General features: G+C 49.7%; 1 protein-coding gene across 2 annotated transcripts in view; it reads left to right on the top strand.

Moving 5' to 3' along the window:
- The window catches only part of NMNAT2 (nicotinamide nucleotide adenylyltransferase 2), a 178,740-nt gene extending 153,010 nt beyond the window's left edge, over positions 1 to 25,730 (top strand). For both annotated transcript variants that reach the window (XM_028121493.2, XM_028121495.2), the window contains exons 6-13: positions 339 to 417; positions 3,159 to 3,285; positions 4,711 to 4,791; positions 5,973 to 6,017; positions 10,009 to 10,085; positions 22,753 to 22,854; positions 23,027 to 23,094; positions 25,403 to 25,730. In XM_028121493.2, coding sequence (XP_027977294.1) covers positions 339 to 417; positions 3,159 to 3,285; positions 4,711 to 4,791; positions 5,973 to 6,017; positions 10,009 to 10,085; positions 22,753 to 22,854; positions 23,027 to 23,094; positions 25,403 to 25,505 — 682 coding nt within the window. In that variant the 3' untranslated portion in view covers positions 25,506 to 25,730. The remainder of the gene's footprint in view (positions 1 to 338; positions 418 to 3,158; positions 3,286 to 4,710; positions 4,792 to 5,972; positions 6,018 to 10,008; positions 10,086 to 22,752; positions 22,855 to 23,026; positions 23,095 to 25,402) is intronic.
- The last annotated feature ends 433 nt before the right edge of the window (positions 25,731 to 26,163 follow it).

Genomic DNA, 26,163 nt, shown 5'->3' with positions numbered 1-26,163 from the left:
GCACAAGAGTGAGACTCTGTACTAAGCACTTTGTTTATAAAACTCATCGAGCCCTTCTAATAACCCCACAAGAGAGTTACGGAGTCATTTTACAGGTGGGGAAAGTGAGCACCAAAAGACAACATCACTTTCCCAGAGCCCCATACTCCTCTCATTTTTACAGAGGGGAAACTGAGGTGTAGGAAGGTGTTTCAAGCCCACGTTTGATCTGATTTGGGATCTAAGGACACGGCATGAGCCGTTGTGCTAAGCTCCCTGAGCTCCGGTCTCTGGAAGGAGCCACTAAGGAAAGAGTGTGAGGATGGAAACCGAGGGAAGCCTCTTTCTGGTTATGTTAGGGTGGACCCATGGGAGTGCTATCAGGACACCTGGCAGACCACGTGCAGCGTGCTGGAGCACCATCGGGACCTCATGAAGGTGAGCTGGGCCACAGCAGAGGGGTGGGTGGCCCCCGAAAGCCAGGCAGGCCCGGTAAGGGTGCTGCTGGCCTACTGACCTGGTTCAGTTTCCTGCTTCTCAGCCAGCTGTGGGAGACCAGGCCCTGAGCAGCAGGAAGGAGGGCAGCCGATTAGTAACCCGAGTCGTACTGGAGGCTGCCCCCCGGCCTTGCTCCGCCTGCTCAGTATGACTCGGGTGGTTTTCATATTCTGGCAGCAAATCCAGGGTGGGATTAAGGAGAGACTTCAGAAAGTGAGGAGGGAAGGAGACCTGGCCAAGGAAGGCAGGAGCACAGAGGAGCGCTGGGAGGAGGTGCCATCAGCCGGGTGCTCCTGCCCCATCTGTTTTAGGGCTGAGGCACCTCACCCCTGCCAGTCACCGTCCCTTTGCTCACTCTCATTCCTCCTCACATGAGTTCCAAGGCAGTGCTCTGGTCCTTGTTATATGAGTGGATAAAAAGAGGCCCAGAGAGGTGAGCCCATCTATCTGAGGACACACAGCCATTGCTTAGTGAACACAGATGGGAGCACATGGCCTGTGCCCAGGTGGTCGCGACCAAAGAGCAGGTTGCCACACCAGCCAGCAGCACTGGCCAGAGTGTGCGGAAAGCGTGCTTCCCAGATCAACACCAACACATGGATCTCCACAGTGACGGCATGAAGAGCGGTGCCAGCCAGAGCAAGAAGCCTGACCGCCCAAGACAAGAGGCCGTGGGTCCTGCCCACCCCCACTGACCCTGTCCTGGTGCCCTTGTCAGCCGCCATCGGCAGTCTGGATGGCATTGTTCTGACACATGCAGAGCCTCCGTGCATCTGTTTTCTGTCAGTGGGTGTCAGAGTCTGCTCCTTGGGGACCTGTCAGCATCATGCTCACCAACAGGGCAGCTGTGCTTGATTTGAATAGAGTAGGGGTTTCAGGCTCCTGCCCAGCCAAGGAGTCGAGAAGAAGAGGAAGAGGGAGGGCTCTAGCTGGCTGTTGCTTCATCTGCTAGGTTTGTCCCCCTCGGAATTGAAGACAGTGCACATCCCTTTCTTCCGTTTTCAGAATCCTTCACACACATCCTGAGTCTTTCCTGGTCCCCTTGAAAGGACTCTGCCACAGGATGGCACTCACTTGCCCTCTGTGCTGGTCTCAACAACAGCAGTAATAAAAGGCATCCCATCCCATCTTACTGTATCAGTCAGGATAGGCTAAGGTACACTGTGGTAACAAGCATCCTTACAATCTTGGTGACTTCACGTCAGTTTATTTCTCACGCTACGTGTCAGCTAGGGGTCAGCCAGGGGCCTGTGCTCCTTCTGATTATACAGCATCCTCAGGCTCCATGATGGAAAGGAGGAATCAGGGGCCCTGCACACATGCCTGAGCCCTGCCTATACCAGCCATGTGGCCTAGCCGCTGTTTTGCTTCTAAATGCCTGGGCTTCCCAAACCCTCCCTCTGTTACTCATGCCCAGAGGCAGGAGTCTGGGCCAGAGCAGCTCAGCCAGGAGCCCCAGCCATTGCAGTGACAGGCACAGGCCAATAGAGAATGTTCTCTACCTAGAACAAGTCCCATGGGACCCATGACGTGGTCAGCGGGAGGAAGCAATTCCTCAGCTACAGGACCAGTTACTTAGTGAGAATGTGGCATTTTCTTTTCTGGAGGTGAAATAATAATAAGAAAGGAGGCAGGCTGCCCCTTCCACTCCACCAGCCACCGCTGGTCACGAGGATCGTGGCAGCCCTGCGGCTTGGGGTCCTCTGGCAGCCGGACTCAGGAATCCAGAAAGAGTGGTGCACAGGGGTGGGACACTGGCTTTCAGGGAAGGGAAAGCTGAACGGATTGAAAAATCCATCCTTTGTTTCTCTGTTGCCCCGGAGTGGGCTCTCCCACCCACAGCAGAGAAGGGGGGTGGCTTCTGGGTCAGCTGGGAAGAACGCAGCCTTATCAGCTCTGTGCTTTCTGCGGCCTCAGAGGAAAACTGCAGGCCAGATAACGCAGCACAATGGATCATACACATAGAATTTCCGCTTGGCTCTGGAATGTGTATCCACACCAGCCAGCAGGCGCAAGAGTACCCAGCACCCCACCCCCTCTTCCTGCCACACCAACACATCCTGCTCGGCCGGCACCACTCTCGGCGTTGGCCCTGTCGTTGGCATCTCTGGCCTGGGGAGGTGGCAGGTGGTGATAGTGCCTCGTGTTCATATGACCTTTGCCAAGCGTTACACAGCCCTTCTGCGGACATGACCTCCTGTGAGCCCCGTGAAGCAGGCAGGGAGGGCAGGTATGCACGTTACACAGAAGGTTACAATATCGGCGGCCAGGGGCCACATACTCTATAGGCAAATGCTTTGCAAACACTCACATGTGTAATCCGACCACAACCCAGGAAGGCAGCTATGTGGCCTGTCCGTGTTACACTCCTGAGCTGAGGTTCAAGAAAAGGTAACTCTCCAAGGTCATGCAGCCAGAGGGAGGCAGAGCTCAAACTTGAACCAGGGTCTGTGCAACACTACATCCCATGCTTTTCCAGCCCTGAGCTAGCGGTCTTGCCTCCTGCCGGCCACATGCAGCCACGTGGTACAGCTGGATCTAGAACCCGCCCCTGCCACCACCTCAGCTGCAAATGGCTTAACCGTGATAGATGAACGGATGAGCATTTGAAAATAACTAGGAATGCTTTTTATAAGTCACTTGGCTAATGACACTGACCTTGCACCTCTCCCTTTCCCCAGCGGGTGACTGGCTGCATCCTCTCCAATGTCAACACGCCCTCCATGACGCCTGTGGTCGGACAGCCCCAAAATGAGACCCCCCAGCCCATTTACCAGAACAGCAATGTGTCCAGCAAGCCCACTGCAGGTAGGGGGACACCGGTGTGGACCCGTGGTTCTCAAACCTCAGAATCAACTGGAGGGCTTGTTAAAATCCAGATTGCTAGGCCCTTCCCCAGAATGTGATTTAGTAGGTCTGGGAGAGGGGAGGAAAATTTGCATTTTTAACAAGGTGACACTGATGCTCTGGTCCTTAAAATAGAGCATCAAAGAGAAGCAGTCACAATGAGAGAGAGACAGGGTTGATGGTGTGCATTTTTTCCTATATTTATAAGTTTATAATTCTAAATTATATTTATAAATTACATTTATAATTGCCTTCCTGGGAATTAAAGATACGAAAGGCAGCATTTTTCTCTGCCTCTTCCAAGGGAGTTGAGGATCTTGTCCAAGGTCACACACTGAAGCGTTGGTGTCAGGACTCGGAGTCAAACCCAGGCATCTGCATTCAGAATCCCACATGTTCAACCACCTCTTCAGTGGCAGAGAGCAAGGGCTCCAACATTTACTCAACACCGAGTCCTGTGTGCCCATACAATGCCCAGTGTTTTACATGATTTCGTATTTTACGCAGTAATTCTGTGATAAAGATATTATGTTCCCGTTTACAAGGAGAAAACTGAAATTCAGAGAGGGTAAGTGATTTGCCTAAGGTCACACAGCTCAAAAGTAGAAGAGTCAGAATTCATGTTCAGGACTATTTGAATCCAAGGTCCATGTTTTTTCCAACATTTTTTTTTATCAACCCATTGCAAGAGACAGATCCTGGTATTACTTTTCAAGCCTAGAGACCATAAGCTATAAGGTTATTAGTCTGTTCTAAACAGGGTGAGTCACAAAGTCTCATATAGCTACAAGTGGGGGCTCAGAAAAGTTTTCTGGATTAGAGCCCAGGGAGGTCATCAAAAACCAGATCCCTCTGAGCCAAAGCAGGCTGTCTGATTATTATAAAGTCCATCTTCATGGGAAGGAATGAAGGCTAAGGCTCATATTAAAAAATGAAAAAAGCGAATATGTCTTTTAAATGCAAAATCTGAGCCAACTTATGGTGTGCAAACATACCTGCATAATGCATATTTTTTTAAGTGGAGGAAAATAAATAATATGCCAATGTGTTAGTGGTGGCTGTCTGCCAGGATGGGATTATGGGTGCTTTTTATTTTCCTCTTTATATATTTTCCTCATCTACATTTTCCATTTTTTGACAGTATAATAAACACGAGCAGAACATATATTCCAGTCTATGGCTCACAATGCTTGTGCCTTGGACTGTGAACGGGAAGGAATGTTTGCTGTCATATTTCTGTTCTTTCTCTCCACCCTCCTGCCTCCCACTACCCCCACCCCTGCCCCCCTCCAGGGCAACTCTATTGTTTAAGTGGCCCAAATGCTGGGCTGTAAGTTGTGAGTGGTTCTCTCCCTCTGTCCCTGTCTGTCTTGCTCTCTCCCCTAGCCAAGATCTTGGGGAAGGTGGGAGAAAGCCTAAGCCGGATCTGCTGTGCCCGCCCACCAGTGGAGCGCTTCACCTTTGTGGGTAAGGGAGCATTCATTCATTCAGCAAACACCTCCCAGCACCTTCTGTGGGATGACTGTTGATAGAGCAACGATGGAGAGAAAACAGAAGCAAGCAGGAATGTCCCCAGGCTCGCAGGGCCCAGCGGTGTGACCCACCTGGCCTGGGGCTGCTGAGACCTCAGGATGGTGATGTGCTCATTCCCCACCCCCACCCCCACTGCCCCACCCTCCCACACAGAATGAGGCCACATGCCTAAGAGTTTTCAGGAGCCCAGAATCCTCCCTCGGGTCCTCCCAGCTCTGGCGGCGTCTGCCTCACTGCTGATAGGCTACCAACACCCATGCTCTTTCCTTAATTCCCTGTTTCTGGCTCTTCCCTCAAGGACTCTGCATGGATGAGAATATCCAAGTCACTGGGGCTCTTTCAGGATCCCCCAGTTCAACTCTTCAGAAGAGCTGAAGGTCTAGACCTCATTCCTTTGACGCTTTGAGGCTGACTTCTGCCATTCCTGAGATTTCTGAAAATTCCGCCAATTTTCCAAAAGGCACTAAGAGGGGTGGCAGAGGGGGAGAGGGGACGGGGGACCAAGATGGCGGCTCTGTGGTTTCTGTGCACACCGTGGACCCCCGTGCCGGCATTGCACAGTTCAGAGCACAGGCCAAGGCCTCTGTCTCCTCCTCTTTCACGGGCTCCTGCTGTATCTGCCGTCTCAACACGCTCAGCTTGTTCTTTGAACCAGGCAATGCCTAAGGAGAGAGGGCCACCTCCTTGTGACTCTAAGAGCTGTTTCCTTAGGTTTAGAGGACACTGCTTTTGTGGACTACCTCCCTAAAGTACAGAAAGAAACAGAAGGTGCTCAGCATGAATGTGTGTGTGTGTGTGTGTGTGTGTGTGTGTGTGTGTGTGTGTGTGTGTGTGTGTGTTCGTCATCGGCTTCCCAGCAAAGCTGTCTAATTCTTAAAGGCCCAGAAATGTGAATTCCTGCCGTGGAGCATGAGGAGACGCTCCCTCTCCATTTTAGGCTGGACTGCTCTCCATTCACTGTACTCAGATGCTCTCTGTGCAGGGCGGCAATGACCCCCTACCCCCATGCGCTCCACCCCATCGCTCTCACTCCGGAGGAGGCCCCTGGGCCCACCGCGTGTTGGGTGGCAGTCAGTCAGGCCCCTCATGCTTCTCCGCCCCTCTTTCCTCCCTAGATGAGAACGCCAATCTGGGCACGGTGATGAGGTACGAGGAGATCGGTAAGTGGCCGGAAAAGTGGGGACACTTGGGGCTTTCTGCCTCTACCGGGGGCAGAGGGGGGCAGGGGAGAGGCTTGGAGCCCCTGGGTTGTGTTTGCAACAGGGTCTACTCTCAGGACGGTGGCTTCCAAACTAGAGCAGATTCTCAGTCATCTCCCACCTGCCCAGTTCCTGGGAGGTAGGACGGCTTGGTAATGTTCCCTTCGGAGCCTCCCCTCCCTCCCCTCCGGAGTCCCGCAGAACCCTGGGGAGCAAACCAGAAAACTGGGTTCTTCCCGAGGTTCCAGAGCGGGTGAGAGACACAAGTGTGCGAAGCTGGGGAAAGAACAGACAGCTGTCAGAATGGAGCTGGAGTTGGTACCGTACCAGGTGACAAGGAGGGTCAGTGACAACTGGAATGCTTGGAGCTCTAGCATGAGGGGCAGCCTGGTGTCCAGCAGACACGCCCAATCCGCAATCCCAGCTGCAGAAATACTCCAGGCCATCCGTTTCCTGCTGTGCCTCCGTGGAGGGCTGGCGGGCAAGTGTGTGTGCTGGGATCCTGGGAGCAGAGGACTGGTTGTCAAATGCAGCCAATACGAAAAATTACATTATATTAAACAACAGTTAAGTACATTGTATTAACAACAAAGATCCCGAGTCCTCCAAACTCCTCACTTCTGAATTATGTTCCTGTGTTTTATTTTATTTTATTTAGAGATTTTATTTTATTTATTTGAGAGAGAGAGAGTGAGAGAGAGAGCACATGAGAGGGGGGAGGATCAGAGGGAGAAGCAGACTCCCCGCTGAGCAGCAGGGAGCCCGATGCGGGACTCGATCCCGGGACTCCGGGATCATGACCTGAGCGGAAGGCAGACGCTTAACCAACTGAACCACCCAGGCACCCTGTTCCTGTATTTTAATGTCCTTTATTTACCCGCCCTGCACCATCTTAAGGCCACAAAAAGCAGCTATGTGGCTTCCTGGTTGCTCCCCCAAAATGAGGCAGAAGCATTGGGCTCCAGGTTCCCCAGCTCCCAAAAACCCCAAGGGCCAGGAAGAGCAAGCCCTGAACTCCCATGTCCTTCAGTTCCACACCTGGCCCCGGAACTGCGCTCCCTGGGAGGTCTTCTTGAGCAGCCCAGCTCAGAGCAGTCTTTAGACTTGCAACTGTATTCAATGTCGATTTCTCCATTTCTTGCGTTCCTTGTTCCAGAAAGCTTTATCATGGCAAGCTTCAGCCGTGACCTTGTTTTCGTTCTGGGCTCACAGGGCCACTGTGTGAGGCCATACCTGCGGGAGCGCCCCCGCCCACAGAGAGGCAGGCTGATGAGGGTTTGCAGTTTGCTGCCAGGCCAGCACCCTCAAGTTCCTCATCTCTCCGCTGCCTGGTGAGGGGCAGGGCTAGCCTGACCCCATCTTATTCTTCTTTCCAAGAAAGGAAAGCTGGGCGGCCACAGCTGTCAGGATCGATTCGTGGCCTGGTGTGGTCCAGCTGGCCATGGCCTCAGGGGGCAGCGGGAGCTGGAAAGGGCCCTGGGGCCGGAGCTTCACAGAGCCAGGATTCCTGGGAGGGGAGTGTGGTGGGACAGCACTGGTTCTGCCTCCTGGCTCTGGATCCCTGGATGGGGGTGAACCCGGGAAGTGGGTGAACCGGGGAAGGAGGTGGACCGCAGAGCAGGTGGAAAGAAGCTGCCTTGCTTCCAGACTGTGTGCTGGGAGGCCCTCTGGCTCACGAGTCCCCTTCTTGAAATCCCCTTGCACCTCGCGAGAAGGAAAAAGCCATGTTCTCCTAGCTCAGCTAGCACCTATGGCTCCGTTTCCATGTTCTTAAGCCACTGTCTGCTCCTGGGGGGTGCCCCAGACCGAAGGCTTTCTGGGCGGGAAATGCTAGCGTTAGTCTCCGGCAACAAACCACGAGAGATCGCTGCTGCCCTCCAGCGGCCATGCATGGGATCCCAAGCTCCGCTAGGGCTTCTGGTCTGTGACAAATGCGTCTGTTCTGGTCCCACAAGAAAAGGTGGAGAACTCACTCTTTACCTTTCTGTGCTTTGGCTTAAAAAAAAAAAAAAAAAAAACCAGCATTGTACTTGAGTGGGAAAGGGAGTTCCTGGCTTGGAAATAGAAAAGAGATTTATTTTCATGGCTGTAGAGCAGGCTTTCTCAACCATGGACCATTGACATTTGGAAATAAGCGATTCTGTGTCGTGGGGGCTGCCGTGTATGTGCCTTGCAGGATGTTCACCAGCATTCCTGCCCTCCACGCCCCTCTCCCTGGTCTTGACAACCAGAAATGTCTCCAGGCATTGCCAAATTCAGGAGGCAAAACGGCCCCCCACTGAGAGCCACTGACATAGAGAAAGCCAGGGGCCCGGCACATCCTCTGGACAATGCCACCTGACTGAAATTTTAGGCGATCAGAGTTACCATACAGAGTTACAGATGATCTCTTTCCACAGAAAGAGAACTCTGAGCCCTGGGTGGTTCCAAGTGGGGTGTTGGGGGGCAGTAGGATCCCAGGAAGGAGGCCAGTGTGGCTCCTCTCAGCCATACGAAGACTTGGTTCATCTCCACAGACGGGGAGTTGGGCCAGAAGTCCCCCGGCATAACATGGAAGGAGGGAGACACCACTCCCCCCAGGACCCCCGGGCTGCAAAAGCAAAGGCCATGAGGGCCAGCAGAGCCATCCCAGACTACGCAGAAGGCTCTTAGACTGCTTGCCTGCACGGCCTCTGTGGGCAGCTGGTCTGTGGTTCACTTATTCATTACATCCTGAGCACCTACCATGGGCAGGTCATTCTGCCAGGCCCAGGGGATAGAAAGATAAATTAAGGTCCCTGCCCCTAAGTAGATCTTTGGGCTACAGTATGGCATGGAGGAGAGGGGAGGCTGCAGGAGTATTTAGGAACAAAGACCACAGCGCTCCACGAGGCTCCCTGAGGACAGGATGCCCGGGGGCAGGGGGGGGCGGGGGGTGGAGACAATGAGATACTGACACCGTCGTCAGCCCAGCGGTACCATCTGGAGATTCCCGCAGCAGGGACAAGGTCACCGTCTGTAAGTCCTTGTCAGGTCCCCAAGCGAGCTGTCGCATCTCAGGCAAGCAGACCTAACCGCCATCTCTCAGCCTCGGTGCAGGGTGGCGGTGGTCTCTGGAAGGCTCGGAGCTGGGCTGTCTCTCTCACCGTTTCAGACAAGATGCCCACAGCCTCTCGCCGGAGGGGCCAGGATGCCTGGGAACCAAACGCTCCACACTGAGTCACACCCCGGCAGGGGTCTCTCCCCACGTGGTCCTGAGAATCCCAGAATCCTTTTTTCCCCCATTGCTCCATTGTAGTAAGTCAGTCACTTTGCTGCCTGTCTGGAGGGGCTTCGCTGGGATGATGCAGAGTGGGCTGGAAGGGAAGGAAAACAACGGACAAGCAGGAAGTGCACCTGGGATGGGGGTGGGGTTGCTTCTCAAGCTCTTTGCTGAGGACGGTGGCCCCGGAAAGAGAGGACATCCGATTAACTCAGTTACTGCATGGGGACACTCGGTGTACCCCCAGACCCCCCAGCATGTCCGCATTTGTGATGAAAGACAAAGCCTGGATAATGGACAGCAGCAGGAGGGGCCAAACTCTGTTGGCGCTTGAGTTTGATACGGAGCAGAAGAGAGAGCCCCTCAGACCTTAGACAAGTCACATAGCCGACTCCGTCTCTCGGAGGATGCGCAGCCATCCTGGTTTAGCATGGAAGGACCTGTGTCCCCAGAAACCCCTCGGTACCAGGCAAACCAAGACCCTCCCTGAATGAGTAATTCCTCACACAGGGGACAAGAGTGGTCTGTAAATGAGCCGGGCAGGCAAAGGTGTCTACACCGCACACACCATGGTGCAGGGGAGCCTGGAGGACGTGGGTGTTGGAGCCCCGGGAATTGGCGACTTCTGTATTTATCAGCGGCGAGGCTGAGAGTTGAATGTTTTCCAGGTCTCCACTCATCCCTGTGCCAACTTTGTTCCCTCCCCCCCAGAGCTGCGGATCTTGCTGCTGTGTGGCAGTGACCTGCTGGAATCCTTCTGCATCCCCGGGCTCTGGAATGAGGCGGATGTGAGTAGCAAGGTCCCTATAGCACCACGCACAGCTGCCATGGGGAGGATGGGGAGGGGGTGCTTGGTTTCGGCCTCTGCTCTTCCCTCCCCCCCACTGCCTCCCTCCCCAACCCGCGGGTCTCATCTCCTGTGAGCTTCCAGGAGGACAGTCCATTCTTGTCACTATGGAAGAAAATGCTCACCTATCCCAAGCTTTAGTTCTGACTGCGTTTTTACACTCACTCCTACTCGGGCTTGCTCCTGTAAAGCCCCTGGGGAAAAAAGCAACCCGAGTCATAGAATACCTTCTCCAAGTAGTACTTGGAGTGTATGTGTGTGGCAGAGGCAGTAGGTGGGGGAGGGAGGGATTTTTTAAAAAAAGCCTTGGCCCTTTTGAGATTATGTGTGTTTTGTTTTCCTTTGATTCCTTTTGAAGAGGTAGTAAATACCACCTTAGAATTCCCTCAACAAGAAAAAAGGGGTCAGGAGGGGGGGAGGCGTTCATGGCAAAAGGTCAGTAGAATCCTTCTAGCAATTGACTGGGGATAGAGGGAAACAGGAAGTTAAACTTATACCACTTAGAAGCTCAATGGACATCCTTTGTTGCCAGATCTGATGGTGATGGTCTTAAACCAGCTCTTTCATAAGTTACTCACTCTTGGTCTGTACATTCATTCTTGCTCTTTCATTAATTCATTCCTTGGATAGCCTGAGCTATTGCTAGTTCCCAATTCCATAGACCCCCCCCCTTTTTAAAAAGATTTTATTTATTTGAGAGAAAGAGTGAGCAAGAGAGAGAGCACAAAAGGGGGTGGGGGGGAGAGGCAGAGAGAGAAAAGCAGACTCCCCTGCTAAGCAGGGTCCCCAATGCAGGGCTCGATCTCAGGACCCTGGGATCACGACACGAGCCGAAGGCAGGCACTTAACCAACTGAGCCACCCCCCCGCCCCAATTCCATAGCCCTATGCCAGTTGGGTTCTCAAGGCAGCAATTCCAGACCTAGTGCTTTTTTAATTAACTTGCTGTGAGACCCCATGCAAATCATTCAACTCTCTGGGCATCAGTTTGTTTCCAGTTTTATTGAGATATAATTGATATGTAACATGGTATTAGTTTAAGGTGTACAACACAATGATTTGAGATATGTATATATTGCAAAATATTATCACAAATTTAGTTAACATCTCTTCACATAGTACAACTTGGTTGCGCTTTTAAAAATCTATGGCATGTTATCTATCACATTCTGTCATTTACAAAAATAGGTAAAACAGTCTGTTCCCCCAAGTATTGGGTGGCAAGACATATACATGTGAAAATTTTTTCATGTACATATATGTACGTTTCTGGAGAGAGAGAGAAACCTTCAGGATCAGATTCCAGATTCCAGCTTTATTCCAACACAGCTCATGACAAAATCTATTTTGAGCCTCAGTTTATCCCGTCTCTAAAATGGGTGTAATAATAGTGCCTATCGCATAGGATTTGGGGAAAATGAAATGAGATTGTGTACGTGAAGTGCCCAGCCTAGTGCCCGACACACAGTTACGTACAACAAATGTTCATAAGCAAATTTACTTCAACACACTCATGGACATACACACTGATATTCCAGGTGAAGCGTGTGAGTGCTAACGTGCTGTGGGAGGACCAAGAGGGGAGGGAGAGTTTCCCGGAGGTGAATTATACTGAGTAGGGCTTTCATCTCCACCCCTGGACCATTTCTTGCAGGTGAAATTCTAAATCTCCTTTCGGTCTGGATGAAATGGCTTCATTAACTTTTACTTTCTTCTCTAATTTCACATGGTGCTGTGAAAGTAGACAATAATGTGGCCAAAACTGTGTACAAGATCTAGGTGCTGAAATGGCAGCACAGGTTAAGACAAAAAATAAGAGCAACCAATAGCTGTTGATTTACTGGGAATGTGACAGAGAAAGGGGGAGCAAGACCCTCATTTATTCAGCTGTGTTCCCCCTTGGTTGGTTACTCTGAAGATCCAGAGCATCCTGCCTGGCTACCTGAGGTAGAGGGGGAAAAAAAAAAATCAAGGAGCTGTTTCCTTACATAACGAGTGTGAATCTCAACCCACAAAAGAGGTGTGCTAGAAATATCACCTTTGATTTATTTAAATCAAATTAAAATTCAAGTCCAAATCTATTCCACAGGGCTGATGGGAAGTTAGTCTCAATTATTACACTACTGACTAGCAGAACCTGAAAGGCTTCTGTGGGCCCTGAACGTGAACATTAGTTCATCAGGACGCCTTCCCTGTCTGGACATTCGTGGTCACTTGGAGGTGGTGGGGTTCTGCAGGGCTCCTGGCCCAGTCTGGAAGCCCAGCGCTGGACCCCACCCACCAATGATCATCAGGACTCATTTTCTTCTGAGGTTTTGCCCCGAGGGTGCTGCCTGGGAGGGAGGAGAGGGTGGTTTTCACAGATCTCTAGCTTCTATCTCTAGGAGGGGGGAGTCGGGCGGGGGAGGGGGGATGGCGTGGGGGAGGCAGAGAATGCAGAACCTCCTCATTCTCTTCTAAAGGTATCCTCCCTATTTTCTCTCATCCTAGATATCTAGTGAAATCTCTTCAGTGAGCTTAAAGCCGCTGACTGCAAAGCGTTATTTTCTGCCCTGCAAATTAGAGAGCAGGGTCTGGTAAAGGGTCTGGTTCTCTGCTAGAAATAGGGTTGGGCTGGGCAGAGGGGGCTGTAGGGAGCGCACAACTAGTTAGTAACTCCGAGGATTATTCCACTGTCCTTGTTCGGGGATGGTTGGGTCTCAGGGTCTAGAAAAGGAAGGTCTTACTTTAAAGACTGGGTACAGTGTGAATCCTGCTTATTCTACTAGAAAATTCTACCATCTGGAGTTTGCCTGGAAGGGCTCCATTTTAGGGTCTTCAGTTCCTAACCATGAGATAAGGTAAGGTATATGAGACCTATTTCTGTCCCGCGTTTCTTCATTAGCTGGTGTCCCAAGTGATACTTGTTGGCCACAGACCTCTGTTTAGTGACCATGAGCGCAAACCCCCGAATCTGCCCATGACTGGGGACAGGAGGTGGGCAGAAGAGCCAAGCCCTTTGGGAAGGTCACAGGCCCTGGCTCCACACCCCAGCCTCCCATGTTCTTCAGAATCCTCAGGATTCTGACGGCAGGAGAGAAACCACAGGTCTGGGGAGAAATGGGAGTCTCTCCACCCTTCTGTAAAGAAAACTCAAAGCGCTCAATGAAGCAGCTTTGCCCCCAGCTGGGCTGGGAAGCAGCTGAGTTGGTCTGTCCCACAGCGGGCTTCCTCCAGCATGGTCACAAATTCTCCAGAGTCCATCTAGCTCTTGCAGTTGGGACTCCTGAAGCAGTGCTCTCCATCCAGAAGTCTAATCCCACAGCCAAAGGAACAAACCCACCTCCTAACTCATCCCTTGGGCATTTCCTATTAGGCACAAAGATCCATTAGCCCACAGTGAATTCTGACCTCCTCTGACCAATGACACACCCTTCCCCTTACATTCCAGGGGGAGAAAATTCCATACATATTCATCAAGTTTTCTCCTTGGGATACAAAGGAGCTGCTTGTGTGGCCTGGCGGTTGGCTTTTTCATTCTTGATTCCTGAGAGAATTCAAGATCCAGGCTCCTGGACTAGCCTTGGAGATCAGCACCCCGGAGTGAGGGGTCGGGTGGAGGCCAGCCCTTCCCATCCCTGGGTTTTTATTACAGAGTCGGTCTCCCCTAGGGGACCTGATCTTTGCTGTGCCGCATCCTGGCACCGGCACCAAAGCAGGTATCCAAGCATGGAGCAGGATCTATGGGAAGTCAAGGCCAGAGGATAAAGGGTCAGCCATGAGCACATATCTGTGAAGCAGGAAGCTGTTACACTCACTCCCCTCCCCCAAATAAAATCAGTTGTCTTGGGCTCTTAGGCTGTCAGCTGCTTTGTCCATCATATTATAATGGAAGGCAGTCTGGCAAATTAATTCTGATTCAAGCATTCTTTCCTTCAATCAATCTTTCAACTAATACTGAGTTTTAGACCCCAGTATGAATATAAGCACGTTATCTGTCCTTAAGGCACTTGCAGTCTAAAAATACATTAGTTTTTTATATTGCATGAAATAAAATTGTAAAGTCTAGAAGAGTTCCTGAAACTAGTAAGCGCTCAATAAATGTGGGCTGTTATTCATCTATTGGTTTTAAAAGATTCGTTGAGTACCTACCAAGTGCCAGACATTGCTCTAGGGCTTGAATGAGCAGAGAAAACAAAACAGACAAAGCTTCTCACTGTGTGCACTTTACTTTCTAGGGAGGGGAGAGAGAGAGACAATAAACACTTTGATGTTTCTCCTGGATTAGCTCAGTTAACCCCCTGCACACTCCTGGGAAGTGAAATTGCACGAGTCTTCAGATCCCTAATCCATAAAAGACAGTGAGAAGGATGAGAAATATATATATATATTTCATAGCAGGCTGCAAGAGGGGAGCACTTGAGCTGGGCTTTGAGTAATGGGCAGGATTGGGTTAAGTGGGTGGAAAGAGATGGGCTTTTGGGGTTGAGAGAAGGCTGTAAAGGATCTAATGGTGGGAACAAGAGCTTCTGAGGAGATGGTTCTGGCTAGTTGAAATAGATGGCTTATCTTGGTCTTTATTTGAGAAGCTTTTGACTTTTCAGCAAACAGGCAAAATCATTACGTTTAATGATTAAATGTATTAGCTGCTTTCAAATGGCATTTGCATTTTAAATGAGCAAGGGGCAATAATTAACCAAAAGGAATGAAAATCTAAAGGTGGAACATTAGGCACCAGAGATGAGCAGGTAAGGAAAATTGTGTTTTCTTTTTCTTTCTTTTTGTACTTCTTGAAACCTAGCATTCCACAGGCTGGCTCTAATTGGCTGTACCCTACATTTTTCCAGCCAACCAGCCATGGGCTAACTGCTTCCTACATCCACCAGGGATGAGAAAACAACCAAAGAAAATAAACAGAGGAAGAGCCTGGGGCACTAGCCACTCCAGAAGAAATCCCAGGGCTCCGGGACTTATAGAGCAAAGACAAACATTTGGTCTTTCAGGCTCAGATGGTTTTTATCAGACGGTCCAACCCCGCCAGGAAGCCCGATGGACACTTCCACCCCAGGGGAATAGGCCCCCACACTGATAAAACCAATGTCAAGTTTACAGGCTCTAGGGAAGGAGGCTTAGCTCCTATCATGGAAGATTCTGGTTCTCATGTGAAAGATACTGTTGGTTTGGTTTTCAAGCTTTTGACTTGAGTCTGGAATCTCTTGCCTTCTCACAACCCCCTGTCAAATTGGAAATGGGAATGGGGATAATTTCCTCTGGGAAACCCCTCTGAAGGATCATTCATTTATTTGCACTTAAGAGAGCCATTCGGGAAATGCCTTCCCACTTTCTCAACCCTGATCATACTAACCTCTTGCCCTGCTTTCCCTCCAGAGAGGAACAGAGGCCAGAACAAGGGTGGAGAATTCTTTTGCCGAAATGGGTGGGGCATATTTCAGAAACCCCTAACCCACTATGTGGCTTCTGCGGGACACCATTACTTGCATCTTTTGCAACCCCGGTTAAAGAATACAAAATTATGTACTCCAGGGGGCGATGTAGAGTAATGAACGGAGGAAGCCCATGATAAACCTGGAGAAAAAATAAGAATATATTTTCAAACCAAAAAAGTTTCAAGTCACTAAAATGTGAGTCTTAAGAAATGGATCTTGAAGAGGTTTGACGTGGCAGAAAGAGCTTTTAAAGCTGAGCAGAGTGGGTTCAAATCCACTAACTAGCTGCTATATCTCACTGAGTCTTGATTTCCCCATCTATAAATGGAGAACTCAGGCACAAATCTCAGAAGACCATTGTTGTAAGGATTAAGCGTAGTAATCAGTAAACTCCCAGCACTGTGCTTGGCACATAACAGATAGCTTAATACCTCTTGTTTCCCTCCTTACTGACAGTCCCTTGTCTATCGCTGAACATCCTCATCTGGAGAAGAAACACAAGTGGGCTCAAGTCATTCAAGTTTGGGGGAGATAGTCAGGATTCTGAATCCTCATTTCAGAAGGATCCTACAGAGGATCCACTTACGCTTGCCTGGGCAAATCAATGTAAATTGGATCCTGTTGTCAATGGAAGTCAAACCTTCTGTTTAAAACACTCTAATGACTTCTGTTTGCAATTGGAATGAAACACCATCTTTGATCTGGTCCTTGTCTATTTTTCCTACTTCTCTGTGCTTCAGTCCTACCTATTTTGTTTTTTGTGTTTTTTTTAATATGTTTTCCTACCTCAGGGCCTTTGCACTAGCTGTGGCCTAACTAGGAGTGCTCTTACCCCAGATATCCCTATGTCTGGGCCCTTCTTGTCATTTTGGTTTCAACTTAAAGGTCATTGTGTTTTATATTCAATATTGTACTTAATTCCACCTCATGTATTCTTATTTACATTTTTGTTTATGGTCTCTCCCTCCTGGAAGGTAAGCTCTATGAGTATACTAGATTTACCTGTCTTATTTGGCAACACCAGGAGAGTGCCCCTTTTACCATATACACGACATAAAAGTTTGTGGAATGAAAGAGTACCTCCTCCTTGGTTGGAGGAGCTTAGCCCATAAGAGAATTTAAGTCTACCATGAGATGTGGCCCAAACTTTTACAAGTTACCCATAAGACATTAGCCACTACAAGGTATTAGCCACTTAATATAGTAACCTGCCCTCATCCTTCATAGCAATAGATACACTTGAAATCATTAATCATTTGTTTAATGCCTCCTCCTAGGTAGTGATTGATCCAAGAGATGAAGCCCTCTGTCCCTGGTGCCCAGGAAAGTACTTGGCTAAGAGCACAGAGCATCCCCAACCCAAAGCATCCCTCTAATCCAACAGTGCAGATCTTGAAATTCAGCCTCCTGGAAAGATGATGAGAACTTCACATTCCTTCCAGATTTGCCGCCTGGGTCCTCATGAGTGTTCTCTCTCCCAAGGCCAAGTTGCTTCCTGCCTCAACGTGTCTCATATCCTTCCTTCAGATTCCCCACATTTGGGGAAGCAGAGTCCACCCCCTCCCACTTCCTCTCCCCATCCCCACCCCTGCCTCCCCGGGGAGCTTTTGACCAGAGGATGAAAAGATATGATCAAAATGCTGTGCCTGTGAGCAGGAAGTTGAAACAGGATGAATGTCATAGACCCCCCCCCTCCCACCTCAGGCATGACCGGCCAGAGCTCAACTGAGAGGGCCACTATATGCTGGGCGGGCCTGGGGGGTAGGAGAAGACTCTACCCTGATCTTGCTAACTGTGGCGGGGTAGTATGGGGTCACATTGGTCAGCATCAGGAAAGGGACTTGCCGAGCAGAACAGCTCTGCTACCTTGGCTACTCACCCACCTCCCTACTCCCGAGGTGGAGAACTCTTCATGAACATGCAGGAGACATGGGCCCCCCTCACTCTGGAATAACAGCTCCATCCCAGGGGTCTGGGCACACTCCTGCAGTCTCCATGAGCAGGGAGAGCCTGAGCACCCTCTGTTTCCTGGGGTCAGATGTCCGCCCCAACCCCCTGCCCCCCACTCCCCAGGGCACAGAGTGACGTGCTTGTCCTCGTTTTTGCTGGAATCTTCAGAGGTGCTTGTCGCATGAGTATCTCATTTTGACCTCATCCTAAACCAAGCCAGAGAATTAGCAGCTTAGGCAACTGCCCAGGCGATTTGAAACGTCAATTCCCCAGGGGTTGGCGCACATCGGAAGGATTAGGGAGCTTTGTAAAGAGAGAGGCTCCAGCCCATCCTGGACATGTTGGATCAAAACCCCTGGGGTGAGGTCTGGGGGCTCTACTTCTGTCATTGGTTTTAAAGCTGCCCCGGGTGCTTCTGCCCACCAATCAGATCAAATGTGGGAACCTGCAAAAGTAAGCTCACCCTTACTTATCATAGGACCTGAGAGTCTATCTTTTGAGTAATTTCTTTGGGCCTCCCAGAGTTCCCATGAGGTACTGTGGGCTCGTCGCCAGGTCCTGAGACAGAGTTTTTCAGCTAATGGCTCGACCTCAGCTGCCAGACAAGACTCTGCAGGAATCTACTTTTTCAACAGCACCTATTAAGCATGTATGAGGTGGCAGGTCCTTCTCCTCTGGGGACACAGTGGTAAACCAAACACACAAAGCTCCCTGTCCTCATGGAGGTTACCTTTATAGAAGAGAGAGAAAGAGACAAAAATCAGGTGGAACAAAGAAAATATATAAGGTATTAGATGGACATAAAGGCTAAGGAGGAGCGGCGAACCCAGGAAGGGGCAGGGACGGTGCAGGTGTGGATAGCGTGTGGGGCTGCGTGCATGGCCACACAAGTTGAAATAGCCTGGTCTCACTGAGAAGGTGACGTTTAAGTGAAGACTTTCGAGCCAAGGAGCAGCACAATCTATTTTAATACTCTCGGTCTGGCTGTTGGGAATAGACTGAAAAAAAGGCAAGAGAAACACAAGGAGACCAGAGTAATCCAAGTGAGAGGTGATGGGGATGAAGTAATTTTCTGTTGCTGAAGATTGGTGGCTTAAGGCCACACACAGGGGCGCCTGGGTGGCTCAGTTGGTTAAGGTTCTGACTCTTGGTTTCAGCTCAGGTCATGATCTCAGGGACGTAAGATCGAGCCCTGCACAGGGCTCCGTGTTCAGCACGGAGTCTGCTCAAGATTCTCTCTCCCTCTGCCTTTCCCTCCCCCTTTGCCCCTCCCCCTGCTCTCTCGCTCTCTGTCTCTCTCTCAAATAAATAAAATCTTAAAACAACAACACACACAAACACATTTATTCTCTTACACTTCTGGAAGCCAGAGGTCCAAAATGGGTTTCACTGGGCCAAAACCAAGTTGTTGGCAAGGCCACATTCCCTCCAGAGGCTCCAGGGGAGAATCTGTGTCCTCGCCTTCTCCAGCTTCTAGAGCTGCATCACTTGCCTTCCTTGGCTTATGACCCCTTCTTTCCATCTTCAAGGCCAACAGTGGAGCATCTTCAAATCCCTCTCTGCTCTGTCTTTACATTATCTTCTCTCTTCTGTGTTAAATCTCCCTCTGCCTCCCTCTTGTAAGGACACTTGTGATTACCTTAGGGCTCACCTAGATTATGTAGGATAATTTCAAGATCCTTTGCTTAATCACATCTGCATATATGTTGCCATATAAGGTAACATTCACAGGTCCCACAGATTAGGACCTGGTTATCTTTGGGGGCCGTTATTTAACCTACCAAAGGAGGCTTGGACCAGCAGAGACTTGATGGAAATGGTGAAAAATGAGCAGATTCTTGGATTTGTTTTGAAGCTGGAATCAATTGGGTACCTTTTAGGTAGAATGTGGGATGTGAGAGAAAGGGAGGAGTCCAGGAAAATTCCAAGGCTTTGACCTGAGTAATTGTGAGAAGAGAGTTTCCATTTCCTGAAATGAAAAAGACTATAGGAAGACTATAGGAAAAGCATTTTGCGGGGTATGAGGATTGGCTGATTTACTCACTGATTGATGTCAGAGGGTTTGGGTGCCCATGGACATTTTAGATTTGGGATGCCCCACTAAATAGACATATTGAAAAGGCTGCTGGATATATGAGTTTGAAGTTCAGGAGAGAAGTTATGCCCCAGGTATTAATTTGGGAGCCTTCGGTGTGTCTCTAATGCTTTGAAATTGAGTGAAATCTTTAAGAGTGAGTATAGTTAGAAAAAAGAAGAGGTCCAAGGATTGAGGCAGCCTGGGGGACTCCAATGGGTCAAGGTTAGGGACATGAGAAAGAACCAGCTCAAGAAGACCCAAAATTGCAGCTGCTGAGGTAGGAGGAAACCAAGAGAGGGTGGTCTCCTGGGGGCCAGGCAAAGACAGGAAACAGGGTTTGGGGGTGGGGGTGGGAAGGACGGCTAAGTCCCTGCACAAGATGGATACGTATGGGACGGAGGGCACACCTTACCAACTCTAGCACATGGCATCTCTCCCCACCCCCAGACGTACACCCACACAAATACCCTCGAGCATGAAAATCAAGGCCGGTGTCCTAGGGTCTGGGCAAAGGAGCAGAAAAGATCTGCAGTCTCTGACCCGAACTCCCACGGACGTGCAGCTTGGATGTGGTTAAGCTGTATGTCTTGTCCTGTAGACCCTGTCTCCCTCACTCTATCTGCGATTGCCAGGGGGCAAGTCTGTCACCTGTTTCTGGAAGAAGAAAACATCTCAGGCAGCAAGGTCTCCATCTGCTTGCCACCCACTGAGCCACCTGGCACTGTTACTGATTGAGTGCTCAGATCATTAGCTCCTGAGTGGGAAGCAACAGCTGTACTAATGTCACCCATAGGGTGTCACCATAGGGTGACATCCCCCGCGAGGCCGGACTCCCGGCGGAACCGTTGTTTTCAGGCTTTCACTGAGAATGCTCACCTTAAATAGCTCCCTTAGTTCATTCATCGCTTATGGGAACATCTACGAAGTCCTCAGAATCAAACTGAGGGCAGATCCTACATTACACCATGTACACCAGGTATCTTGAGTCATCTACCGAGAGAGGCAGTTGAGGAATGTTCGTGGATACCAGCTTGGATAGATTCCCTCCCCTCCCCCTTCCCCCTCCCGTCCTCTCCTCTCCTCCCCCTTCTCTTTTCTCTTTCTCCAGCCTACCACTTCCCCCCCCCCCCCGAGTTTTAAGCAGCACTTAGACCCCTGGTCCTCCAGCTGGTTGCATATTGGAATCACCTGGGAAATTTTAAAAAACTATTGATGCCTGAGTTCCATTCTCCAAGATTCTGATTTTCACTGCTCTTAGCTGTGAGTTGGGCTTTGACAGTGTTAAAAGCTCCTCAGGTGATTCTCATGTGCAGCCGAATTTGAGAACCAGTGCCTCGGGTTACCTTCTGAGCAGTGAATCCTAGTGCAATATTCTAAAGCTGTGGAGGAGGAGTGGCTCTACCTCCAACTCCTTGCCCGGCCTCTCCCTAACATTCCTGGCTTATAGGACAAATGCTTGGTGCCTGTTTGCCCCACCTGAGCACCACCGACAGATGCAGCATGAGGTATAATGCTCTGTCTCTTCCAAATGGCATGATTCAATGGGGACTCTGATATTCTATACCTGGCTTCTAACAGCTTCCCTCCCAGGGCACCTTCAGCCACCTTTCTGTGTCAGCAACATCAGAGTTCCAGCTGCAACTCTAGCCTCAGTTGTAAGCAATGGGAGAAGTAGGGGAAAGGTGGCTGGAAATACCCAAGGGCATGTGCACACATGCTCGGGCGCACACATAATCAATGAATCTGACTGCGAAGTGGAATTCTGCTTCTCCGTATTGAAATTGTCTGATAGAGAAGAGGTAGCCACAGTGCTCCCTAATGTCTCATTCTGTGGTACTTACTAGGAGGAAAAACCTGGGTCCCCTGCCACCAGAGCGGGTCTTGCACAATGAGCTGCCCTGCTTAGAAGCACCCTGTCTCCCCCTCCCTTCTCTCCGCATTTGGGATTCTTAATTGGCAAGATCTAAATAGTAATATGCCCGGGCGAGATCCAAGTCTATTAAATGCCATAACTTTCAAGCTTTTTGAAAATAAAAATTGGCACGAGTTCTCAGAAAGCAACTTGGTAATAGGCCTTAAGACTTTGAAATCTGTTCAGTGTATATCCTTTCATCTAATCATTTTACTTCTTATCCTAAGGAAATAGTCAGAGATGTGGCAAAAGGTTTATATATAAAGATCTTCAACAAAGTGTTATGTATACTTGCAAAAAATCAGAAGTAACTGTACACATTCTATAATACAAGATTGGTTTAATATATCATAGTACAGACAATGAAATAATCAGACTGTTAAAACTTAATTTTTTCAAGTAATTTTTAACAATGTGAAAAAATGCTCACAATATAATGCTAAATAAAAAATACAGATAAAATGATTATTTTTTCAGTGTAATCCAATTGTAGGTGTATACACTTATTTATAAAGAAGGAAACACTGGACAGAACACACTATGATAAGAGTAGTTATCCAGATTGTGTGGTTGTGATTGATTTTTTTTCCCTGAATTTCCCAAGCTTGTACTGTGTGTATAACCAGAAAAAGTAATTTTTTTTTCATGAGAAGGTTTCATTTCTCATTAGGGCAGCAAGCGTTTCTCAGAGGCTGACCTCAGATGTGACCCCATAGTGATCTTTCGATCACTGCCTGTGGGCACACGGGCGTTCCAAGCCCTTCCATGCTCTTCATCACCCTTGAGTCCCCAGCAGCTTTGACATGGGTGAGCCAGGGAGCATTCAGCCCTTCTCAGTAGTCCGGCTGGGAGCTGGGGTACACTTGCTGGGCAACGGGACCTGTGTCGCCTTTGAGGGTGTCTACCATGTAAGGACTATGTGTCATTCCGATTACTCTTCAGCATAATGAACTCAATGGGAGCCTCAGGAATTGAAGATGCCCAGACATGCAGCAGTACATTTATTCATTCAGTCTAGAGGTATTTATTAAGCATCTTCTGTGGTGCCAGGCAAAGTTCCCACTCATTCCACTAACACCGTTACAGGTTGTTACTTGAAAGAGCTGACTGGTAGGGTTGAGAAGGCAAGCTTAGGACCAGAGCTTGGGGTTCCACATGGAAGATCATTCCACCTGCTAAGTAGTTGCTTAGTAGGGGTTGGAGTCATGGATGCACCAAACGATGCTCTCTCTTTGTTTTTTCAGATGGAGGTGATCGTCGGGGACTTTGGGATTGTGGTGGTGCCCCGGGACGCAGCTGACACAGACCGAATCATGAATCACTCCTCAATACTCCGCAAATACAAAGTGAGTCCTCCATCTCTTTGCTGCTCTAGCTCTGTGGTGTGTTCCTTCTCTGAGGGGCCTGTGGGGTGGTGGGGGGAGGTGGTAGGGGCTAGCAGTGGTAGGGAAGAGTGAGGGCACCCGAGGAGTTTAAGCGTGAGGGGAGGGCAACCTGCTTTCTTTGCTCTGTCCCCAGAATAACATTATGGTGGTGAAGGATGACGTCAACCATCCCATGTCTGTTGTCAGCTCAACCAAGAGCAGGTACGTTTGACAAACAGCCAGAGGGACCTTGGTCAAATGGGCTTACAAGTTTTAATACAACTGACTCTTACCATTTGCTGACACCTGCTGCCTGGTATTTAGCCTTCTTTGGGGACCTCATGTATTTGTCCCCAGTTATCTACTTTTTTTTTTTGAGAGAGAGAGAGAGTGCACAAGCGGGGGGGGGGGTGGTGAGGGGCAGGGGGAGAGGGAGAGAGAATCTTGAGCAGGTTCCACACCCAGCACAGAGCCCAACATGGGGCTCGATCTCACAACCCTGAAATCACGACCTGAGCCGAAATCAAGAGTCAGACATTCAACTGACTGAGCCACCCAGGCGCCCCCTCAGTCATTTACTTTTAAAAGGGGGGGGGTGGGTCATCAGCTAGTTTTAGCTGGTTCTTGGGAGGAAGAGGATGTTTTTAGTTTGAGACTCTTTAGTTCGAGGTGTTTATTGTATTAATGAGAGTATAGGCTAAGCTGCCATAACAAAAAGAGCCCAAATAGTCATAGTTTAAATAAGAGAAATGTTTATTTCCCTCTTACTGAAGTCAAAAGAGATCGAATCTCTGACCTCTTTCACGTGAAGCCTCTTATCTGTGGGTCCCCAGCTGCTGCCGTGACCGCTGGAAAGGGCAGGAGCTTTGTCTTTTAAAAGGTGACTCATTGTTGTACACATCACCCCCCTCCTGCACCCCATGGGCTCAGCCCCAGTCGCGCGGCCATGCCTTGCCGCAAGGGAGGCTGGCACATGGACTTTATGTGCCCAGCTTAAACTCAGGAGGTTCTGTTCCTAAACAGAAGGAGAGAATGGATGCTGGGGACCAGGTAACAGTTGCCACCACAAGCTGCAACTGGAAGTGTCCAGTGGAATGGTGAGGTATATGAATATAGAGGTCTGGAAGTGGAATAGAACCGAAAGCCATGAGCACATAGCTGTAAATTCCGTGAAGAGTATGGCTGAGCTCACAGGGAGAGTCAATAAGAAGAGAAGCATTTAAAAGAAGGCTAAGGAGCCCTCAGAGACCACCAGCAGGGCTGGCCCAAGAACCAAGGCAAGAGAGGGCACAAAGATGGAGAGCATTGTCATCTCTGTCACATATTTCAGAAAAATCAGATGGGCCCAGCATTTTTAAAGGTCTACTGGACTTCCTCCCTGGAAGGTGATTATGTACACACTTCAAAGAGTAGGACAGCATCAAACTGTGAGGTGAGAGCTGAAACCCAATGACAAGGGCCAATGAGGGGAGAGGAGAAGGGTTTGATTCCAAACATGGCTGCACAATAAAACTACCCCACCAGCTTACATAAGCACACAAATTCCCGTGTCCCCTTGAATCCCACTGAATCAGAATCCATGGTGGATGGGCCTAGGAATCTGCTTCCTGGGTGATTCTGATCAAGCTGGGATTGGCATTTGGAAACTACAGATACAGATCACTTTTTCCAGAAGCCTCCCTGTGAACTGTGCAGGGAGGCACTTAGGGACCTAGCTTGCTTGCAAGATCAAGACAGCGTATGCATTGAAGAGGCAGTGAGCCAGCCTCTGAAGAGGTCTCACAGGGCAGGACTCAGCTGCCTTTTAGAATCTACATTTCTGGAGGAGTATGTGCATTTTTTACAAATAGCTTCGTGGGGCCTGACATTCCCAAGACCATCATATGAGCAGAGAATGGGAAGCAGCCAGACCAAGGCTGGAGCACAACTGTGAAGAAACCAAAGCGCCTCACTGGAACTCTTTCGTACCTGGTAGTGCCTTCCTCCTTCCTCCCTGCCTCAGAGGAGGTCACCTTCTTCTGTGTCAGGGCTCCCGTAGGAAGGAAAAGAAGTGGTCCCTCAGGAGATTCACTTTCATGAGACCATGCTGCAGAGAAACACGAAGGAAAAAAAATAACAGGCAACACATTTAAATACCTACTGTGTGTTTGGGCTATTCTGAAGGCTTTGCATGACTCATTTAATCCTTGTATTTTTATTTTTTAAATCCTTTTAATAACTGAAGGAGATGGACCCAAATATTCCCCTCATTTTTACAGAGGAGAAAACTGAAGAACAGAGGGGCTTAAATAACTTGCTTAAGGTCCCTGTGCTAGGAAATGGCAGAGCCAGGATGGAATGGAGTCACCAGACTGGGGGAGGAATTCTGGGGCAGGCGAGCTTTTCCCAAGAGGGAAGCCATTTATGGAGCCTAAGCAAAGGCAGAGACTGGGGTGTTGGGTAAACCCTTCCCCTGAAAGAGAGTGGGCAGGCCCGTCCTTCGGCCTTGGTCAAGGAAGGTGTCATCTGACCACCGTCTCTTCTCCTCCAGGCTGGCCCTGCAGCACGGGGACGGCCATGTGGTGGATTACCTGTCCCAGCCGGTCATCGACTACATTCTCAAGAGCCAGCTCTACATCAACGCCTCGGGCTAGCAGCCACACGGCCGCACGCTCCACTCTGCCCTCGTCCTCCGCCAACACACTGGCCCCTCCAGGCTCTGTCAGTCCCCCCGTTTTTCTCCTGCCTCTCTGTTTCTCCATCTCCTCATCTTGACTGTTCTCCCCACTTGCTGACTCAACCCTCCACAGTGTGGGGGACCTGCAGAGAACCACAGCATACCCTCTTCAGCAGTCATCTTTGGACAGACTTTCCTCTAGTCTCCGGGTTGGGGTGGGTGAGGGAACGGGGGTGGGAGTTGGGGGAAGCGCAGTCCCTGGAGACGTGCTGGTGTCTGTCTCCCAGCATGCTCTAGAGAGCGGCTCCGGCGCCCGTCCTCCCAGCATGCTCTGGGGAGGCGGCTCTGGCTCTCGCCTTCCCAGCATGCCCTTTACCACGAAGGGCTATTTTTTTCCTTCTTTTCTTTTCTTTTTTTTTCTTTCTTCTCTTGTTTTTTTGTGTTTTTTGTTTTGTTTTGTTTTGTTTTGTTGCTGTTGTTGTTCTTCACTCCTCATAGAATTTGGATGAAATCTGTGTCCGTGGTTCTTTACGTTTGTAGTCTTGATGCATTCCTGTGGTGTTAACTTCCCATTTGATAGGATAGCGTAGCCAGCCTCAGCGTGAGAGCCACACCCAGTAAAGAAGGCCAAGCCG

This window comes from Eumetopias jubatus, unplaced genomic scaffold (assembly GCF_037043125.1).
Source record: "Eumetopias jubatus isolate StellerSeaLion01/CBP00866 unplaced genomic scaffold, mEumJub1_p1.0 scaffold_12, whole genome shotgun sequence".
NCBI lineage: Eukaryota > Metazoa > Chordata > Mammalia > Carnivora > Otariidae > Eumetopias > Eumetopias jubatus.
Note: the sequence above shows the minus strand (reverse complement) of the source record. Positions and strands in the feature narration are given on the sequence as shown.